This window comes from Aplysia californica, unplaced genomic scaffold (assembly GCF_000002075.1).
Source record: "Aplysia californica isolate F4 #8 unplaced genomic scaffold, AplCal3.0 scaffold00419, whole genome shotgun sequence".
In the NCBI taxonomy this organism is placed as follows: domain Eukaryota; kingdom Metazoa; phylum Mollusca; class Gastropoda; order Aplysiida; family Aplysiidae; genus Aplysia; species Aplysia californica.
In genome coordinates, this window is record NW_004797689.1 from 651,619 (window position 1) to 660,256 (window position 8,638).

The 8,638-nt window shown below is 34.9% G+C and overlaps 1 protein-coding gene across 1 annotated transcript in view; it reads left to right on the top strand.

Annotated features, from left to right (window-relative positions):
• Positions 1-5,061, top strand: part of LOC101859262 — a 12,796-nt gene extending 7,735 nt beyond the window's left edge. Inside the window, exon 3 of the mRNA XM_005104412.3 lies at positions 4,522-5,061. Within this exon, the coding sequence (XP_005104469.1) occupies positions 4,522-4,785 (264 nt within the window). The 3' untranslated portion in view covers positions 4,786-5,061. The remainder of the gene's footprint in view (positions 1-4,521) is intronic.
• The last annotated feature ends 3,577 nt before the right edge of the window (positions 5,062-8,638 follow it).

Genomic DNA, 8,638 nt, shown 5'->3' on the forward strand with positions numbered 1-8,638 from the left:
TATATATATATGTCTTTGTAATGTTCTAATCATTTAAACTTGAAATAAAATGGATTGATATTGAATTATAGGGTTATCATTGTAAGAAAATATTAGTATAGTCCAAATGTCACGTCGGTGACCATGGAATAGCTCAGCTATAAGCTGTGACTTTTTTCCTCAGCTCTAAACCCTACGACGTGAACAACGATGTGGTTTCTTTGTGGAGTTTCCCGATTGCTGAGCCGCCCCTCCCTCATATTATTGTATTCGCACCTTTAATGTTAAAATGAACACTTTAGACTTTAGTGTAGGCCAGATGTCAGAGGTCCTACTACTAACGCGACGGGTGGGTCGTACTTGTCCCGACTCCCCAATCTGCTGTGGCACTGTGGCTTATAAACCAGTGCGGCATATTAGGGAAAAGAAAAAGGTTCAGAATTTTTTTAAAATTTAGGCTTATTTTCAGATGCGCTCAATAGCCCGAACTTTATGGTAAATCAACGGTTTCCTAAATGTTTGTAACAGTCCATATCTTGGGTATTTTTTTCTAGAGGGAATATGTTTTCATCAAAAGTACTGTATTCAAGGTAGATTCTAGATTCACAGGGCTGTCCATCATTACGAATTTGTCAGAATCAGTACGATTATTATCTCATTTTACGAAAATGTGATCATATAATACCAAATTTTTAAAATTTTGGTTGCTCCAACCCACGGTCAACATTCAGGTGAGATCTAATATTATTCAGTCCCCGTCGGATTATGCTTTTTTTTGGGCATAATTTTGCAACATTTGCATAATTTTGGATTCCCCGCGTTTTTTTCAATTTTAAGACTTGTTTGCATAATTTTTTAACAAAACAATTTAACCAAACACCTCGCCGTTTGACTAAAGGGAAGTAATCACAGTAATAAGTTTGATATAAGTGACAAGTTGATTATTTCCCTTGTTAGAAGATCTTTGGGGTTGTTTTAGAGTTAAATAAAGGGATTTTGTTCCTTGAGCCTTTTCAATTTTTTAATCCGTCAAAAGTTGTTCATTTTTAATAGTTGTCCCTGGTTTTAGTGACGTGCCAGCATCAGAGGTCCAGATGCCTTTTTTTTTTTTTTAAAACATTTTTCTCCCCTCTATTCTATACAGCTGAAAGTCACAGAGATAACGTTTCGTTGTTATTTTTTTCTGACTGATGTGCATTGTTTTCTTTCCAAAAAGATTACTGATACTGATATGTCCTGATTTCAATTCTTCTGTACATAAAACATGAAAATTCTTGTAGAAAAAGTGCAAAACATGTCATGAATGGCGTTACGGTAACTTGCATAACTTTTGCATAATTTTGTATTTTTCTTGCATAATTTGGTCATCTAAAAAACAAGCACTCGCAGCATTCAAGAGATTATTAGGAGTTAGTTCCCCTCACATCTGTGAGATAGACTCGACCAGTGTAATATTTAGCTTACATAATCAATGCTTGTGACTGCTTATGACTGTGGCCCGAAAGGGGTGAAAAGGGCATATGTGGCAATGAAAAGGTTTTTGAGTTTTGCGCACAATGTTCCCTTCAACTCTTTGAGTAGACTCTTCCAGCCTCACTTTAAGCTTACTTAATCAAAGCTTGTGACTGCCTATGGAGTGGCCCGAAAAGGGTGAACAGGCTGTTTCTGTGGTAATGAAACCGTTTTGAATGTTAGGCGTACTGTTCATTTGTGATTATGAACGTCTGTTAACATTTAATTTATGAAGTTTACGTTTATGGGTGAATTTGACTGTGGCAATGTTTCAAAATTAGGAAGGGAATCAGTGATTATTTGATTATATAGACGCTTCGCCACTGGCGGCTATGAAATTTATTTAAGCCATACTGACTGACAAATGAATTTTCAGTTTTATTTTCATTTTACCATATTGTGGCTCTTGAATAGTGAAGATGATAGCTAAATCTTGATTCACCATATAAAATTAGCAGAAGAAGGCTAGCAGTAGTCAGAAAGCCTGTATCTGCAAGATCTAACTTATTATGCCTTTGGGCCTTGGGCTTTGGAATGTAAATAAAATTCTAATTAATTTATAATTCAGCATCTAGCTCTATTTTCCAGAGTTAATAATAATAGATTTCATAATAACAATCACTTTTGCTTTCGTTTGATACAACTTTTTTCTATAAGTTAAAATCAGTTTTGCACAAACTTACTAGTAGAAGAGTAAAGCCTCTGCTCAGTCTTGCAGTAAGCCTACCTATAATAATTTTATGTTATTTTTCTGGATTTTTTTTTTGATTTTTTTTTTTACATTACCAGATAGAGTGGGTGGTTGGCAGGTGTTCTGGTGTGGTTTGCTGCTTCTTCTTTCCTATCAAACGTCTATCGTCCTGATCTCTCCTCCTCCTCCTCCTATTTTGTGTTTGTTACTCTCTTGTACCACTTCTAATCTTCGGCACTTATATGACCTTTTTGTGTTGCAAGTGCCGTAAAACTCTTACTAAAACTAAACTATCAAATAGTGCCATTTTAATCTTTGCTATTTGCCAAAGAATAGTAGGAGAATTTTCCAACTGTGAGTCTCTGACTCAATATTTCAACAAAAATTGTGCTCATCAATGAAAATATTGATTGCTAATTGATGATAACTCAAAGCAATACAATTGTCATGAATAGTGAAGAAAAATGTGGGTAAAAATAAAAGAATGAGGTAGACTATGAGTTATCAAAAACATTGCAAGTGAAGATCATAAGATGATTTTGTTATTTTCTGGTCATCTTTCCGCGGTTTATTAAATGTTCCAGTGGGCTACTATATTTCTCCGAAGAACATTTTTCTTGACTTTGTAAGCACCTTTATGTACTCGAAAGCATACAATAAAATAGTCTGACACAAATGTATGTACAATACTTTGAAAAAGATGGATAAGGAGCATGACTTATGGTCAATATAAGAGGTGTTTTTTACATTTTTAAAAATCAGAATCTGTTTACGATGAAAAAAGCTCTAAAATTAAAGAAGTTTTATAATCTTAAGAATGCCCCCAAAATTAAAAATATATTACTTAGTTGGCTTAACTCTTTATTAATTATGAACAGTGAAGAAAAACAAAGAGAATGATGTATGATTTGTCTAAATTTGACCGTTAGCAGCAAAAATATTTTTTGTCAATTCCGGGTTATCCTTAAGAGTGATTTTTTAAAATCACCCTGTACCTCTATAAGTACCCCAAAAATATTTCTGTGACTTTGTAAAGAGGTGTTTTGTAGTTAAAAGTTGGGTGCATTCTATGTAAAATTCCCAACAATTTGATTTATAGCACTTAAAAAAAATAATATATGCATTTTTCATAGAACTAATCATTTGTGTTATTGAGTTGTGTTTGGGTGTCACATAAACTGTTTGATGATCATGAAGGCAAGGGCTTTCAAATGAAAGTATTTCAAAGCACATCAGACAACTGCAACTGTGAAATTTTCACTAAACTGCCTACATATTTACCCTTCGAAAAACATTAGACTTAAGACTTAACGAGTGCCAAAGCCAGGAGTAAATTGAAGACAAACATTATGTTGACAAGGTGTTAGAAAATTCCTGCCCTTTTGTCTTTTGAGTTACAGTCCAGGCCCAAGTGAGAATTTACAAAATAATAATAATAATAATAATAATAATAATAATAATAATAATAATAATAGGATAATAATAATAATAATAATAATAATAATAGGATAATAATAATAATAATAATAATAATAATAATAATAGGATAATAATAATAATAATAATAATAATAATAATAATAGGATACTAATAATAATAATAATAATAATAGGATACTAATAATAATAATAATAATAATAGGATAATAATAATAATAATAATAATAATAATAATAGGATAATAATAATAATAATAATAATAATAATAATAATAGGATACTAATAATAATAATAATAATAATAGGATAATAATAATAATAATAATAATAGGATACTAATAATAATAATAATAATGATGATAATAATAATAATAATAAGAAGAAGAAGAAGTAGAAGAAGAAGAAGAAAAAGAAGAAGAAGAAGGATCATCATTGTTTGAAACTTGCAACAATTAGCTGTTGTGGGAGAGTGGCATGGTGTAATGTGACGCACAATCACGACTTTGTCTAGCTTTAATTTATACTTGGCTACAACCCTTCCTTGACACCCTGGGGAAGAAGGTGATCCATGGCCATATTACACATTTTTCTGCTAGATTACTAATTTTTTACTTGTTGATTACTTAAACATATTTTTTTCAGTGGGAGGGTGGCCCTGGACCTGGATTCAGAGCATCGGGGCGACCATTTCTGTCGGCAAGCTTTCGAATTTTTGGGGGTTTATTTTTGGTTTGGCCCCTTCTTTCCTATCAAACAACTGTCGTCCCTATCTCTCCTGCTTTTTTGTGTTTATTACTCTCTTATAACAACTTTAATCTTCAGCATTTGTATGATCTAACTGTGTTGCAAGTGACAAAAAACTAAAACGTTTACTAAAACCAAAAACCTGTTATCTCTGCAGATCTCTACATGTCCAGCCAAAACCAATGCAGCTGCAAAACGCCCCCCACCTAGCCAAGGTGCGGGTCCTTCTTCAGCAAACGGAAACACGCCATCGAAAAAGAAGACACTGAATCCCAGTATGTCAGCAGCCCCAGAGACTGCACCTCATGCACGCTTTGGAAAACATGTCGCCACTGTTCTTGACTCCTTTGATCGCGATGACGCCGCCGCAGCTGTAATAGAAATCCAAGAGGTCCTTATCAAATATGTCACGAAAGTATAACCTCTCACAGTGGCAGACTACTGCTTCTATCAGTTGGCAGTCACAACATACTATAGCTATTTTTATGCATTGTACCCACTCATGGAGATTTACAACAGAGCTGTGATCGTATTCATGAAAGTAGTAGATTATAATATGTGACTAATACAGGGCAGTACATTGGTCACAAATTTTCGCCGTATGGTTGATCAGCTGCGTGCGCCCAGGTTTTTATTAACTCTTTCAGTATGCAAGGGATTCCACTATTATACACACACAGGTTTTCAACTAGCACAATCACCAAAATGCCAGTGTGGAGAGGCGGACGAAACTGTTGAACACATCCTTCAGCACTGCAAAACACACAGTGCCCTGAGACAGGAAACATGGCCAACCCCACTGACACTACAAGAGAAGCTATACGAGCCGACAGATGAACTGAGCAGGATGGCCCAATTTATGACAGATACCGGACTTCAAGTGTGATGCGATCGAGAAGAAAAAAGACACACCCAGGCGCCTGGAATGCTACTTTAAAACGGCTGTAGTTCAATCAAATTTTGATGAATTTGTTTGTTTGAGCACTCTAACTATTCGCAATTCGGGCAGAAAGTCACTCTCTAGGTGAAAATAAGAAGTTAATGTAGCACAGGACCATTTGTAGATCTTGGGGTTGACAAAGTCCTCTATACCCCAAAACACCACTTAAGTGGCGATCTGGAATCAAGGATCTTAGAGAAACAGCAAATTTTGATAGGTTTAAGCGATTGCTCAAGACTCATTTGTTCAATTGTTAGTTATAGTGTGTTAGTAAATTTTGATCTTTTAATATACACGTGTATATAATAATAATAATAATAATAATAATTACACTTTTATTTGTCCCAGAAGGGTACTTTGTTTTACAATGGCAAACATACATACATAAAGACATAATTATAAATACGTACATACATAAATACATACATGCATAAATACATACATAAATACACACTATTACACAAATACAAAACAATTTACAAACAATGCCACTGTCGGTCGCCACTGTGCAGCGCCCTGCAATTTGAGCTAGGGTTGTCATGTCTTGCTCAAGGACACACTCCAGTGACCGCCCATCTGATCCCCGTGTCACCGACACTTGCTTGACATATATATATATATATTTACATTTTGTTTTCACGGTCCTTTCGTGTATAGTTAATGCACATGTATGGTTGTGAAAGTTCTTCTTTATGTGGTTTAAACTGGTTTTTCTTGCTTCTGTGAAATATTTTCCCTTGTGTGAATGATTATGTGATTGGTGGAAAGCACTCAGGGCTTATACTAGTATGGGATAGAGCGCTATATAAGTGCACTCTATTAGTATTACTATTATTATTATTATTATTATTATTATTATCATTTTTATTATTATTACTACTATTATTATTATTATTATTATTATTATTATTATTATTTTTTATTATCATTTTTATTATTATTACTATTATTATTATTATTATTATTATTGTTATCATTTTTATTATTATTACTCATTTACTACTATTATTATTATTATTATTATTATTATTATTATTATCATTTTTATTATTATTACTACTACTATTATTATTATTATTATTATTATTATTAAGGAGTTATCAGTAAATTATGAGCTGAAAATGCGGAATCTTAGCTGAATGTAGTCATTCGGAGACAAAATTAACTTCGAATGGCTTTTGTGTTGTACAATTTCAGTTTCTTTTTTAATAGCGGGATCTAAAGCCAACCGGGATCATAAGTAGTGGGATTTTCCATGGTGGCTACTGTCGTGTGTGTGTGTGTGTGTGTGTGTGTGTGTGTATGTGTGTGTGTGTGTGTGTGTATGTGTGTGTGTGTGTTATAGATATGAACAGGTTTTGCGACATATCCATTTTTCTGGTTTTGAGAAAATTGAAGATTTAAAAAAAATGTCACCAATTTAATGAATAATCTTGAGCAACTTGGGTTTTAGTTTTAGGGTCAACATGATGTAAGGCTTAATTGGTATTCGCTAATTAATGAAATCTACGTTGGAATCTCGTCCTCAAATCGTTAAAATCTCACAACATTTTTGACAAAACGTGACATATCCACATTAGTGCATGTACTGTGTAAGGAAAGGAAAGAACAGCAGTCACTTTCGTGGGACACAAGCAAAGTCACGTGACTCGAGCAAAGAACTTGATTGGCGTGAAGAGGATATTTGCGGTTTGTGAAAAAAAGGCCTAGATCTACAACCTCTTTTGTCACGTTTTGTAAAAACAAGTGCAATTTTTCGCAATATTTTAATGAAGAATATTGTCCTTTGTGAAAAACAAAGTTGACCCCCGGGGTGTGATTTACCTTTCTAGATAAGATGGTACTTGTTTCAGCCAAACTTCAAAAGTGGCGTTTGGGGTGTTTTGTCGCGAAACATACATGTTGCATATCATATAACATGTTGTTAAAAATAGGGAATTTTTTAGGGTATGGATAAATACACAGTAGGCCCCCTATACGTGTATTTACTGCAGGAACCCCCACCCCCACCCCTCACAGACAGTTTTTGGATACCAGTTTGGCTTATGATAACCAACCGTTTGGTGGAGGAAATTACTAAAACATTTAATTGTTGAAAGTGCCAATGGTAGCATAGCATAGGCCTGGCCCACGTTTTGAAATTGCCCAATCAGACACAGAGACCTAGATATATAAATAGATCTGATTCTGAATCGGTGCCCTTCATAACTAGGCCCTCGGAAAGACAACCCTCTGTTGACCATCTTAATCTGGTTTGTCCTTCTTCTTCTTCTTCTTCTATCCCGTGGTTGGGGCAACCGTTGGGGCACCACTGCATTGGAAAACCAGCACTCGCCATCTATTTTTGTCCTCTGTTCTCCTCAGATTGTCACCCATCATCTTTCCTGTCCCCTCTGTAATGTTGTCCTCCCATCTCCTTCTCTGCCTTCCTCTCTTTCTCTTTCCTTGTATGGTTGCTTGCAGGATTGTTTTGGCAAGTCCTGTGGATCTTGTGACATGCCCATACCATTTTAGTTTTCGTCTCTTCACTGTGGTGAGTAGATCTTCATATTGCCCCACTGCGTTGGTGATTCTCTTTTGTACTCCAGCATTTGAAACGTGGTCTTTGTACGAGATGTCAAGGAGTCTACGGTAACATCTCATCTCTGTGGTCTGAATCTTTTTCTCTAATTCTGCTGTTAGTGTTTGTCCTTAACCCCCATAAGACCTGGTAGCTTTAAGAGTTGCCTTGGTGGCTTTGTGTTAAGAGGTTATACATCGTCTGTGTTATTCCCAAACCGGCTACAAGCAAAATTTTAAATCTTTGTTGTATTTGATTAATGAATAGTAAATGTATGTGGCATGATACGTGTCCCAATAAGATAAGATACATCTTTATTGTCCAGATCCTGGCACAGTGATTTGGTGTTTCACACACGCACACACACACACACGCACACACACACACACACACACACACACACACACACACACACACACACACACATATATACACTCACATACACATACACACAAACGCACACACACATGCACCCACACGCATGCTTACATTCACATGCATATGAGCAGCAATATTAACAATAATAGTCTTAAGCTAGATACACTCTGAATGTTATTCTGATGCATGCTCTAAGGTCGTATGAATACTTACAAGATGGTTAATTAAGATGGAAGAATTTTGATGGATGATGGTAAAAATGACCTTCAGTATCTTTAAATTTCTTTGCTACAGATCAGAAGCCTGGGTCTTTAACTTCTGACTGATGTTTTTATTTGAGGGGACAAGGGATGTTTGTTGTCTAAAAAGATGGAATTAAATTTTTTAGTGCAAGCT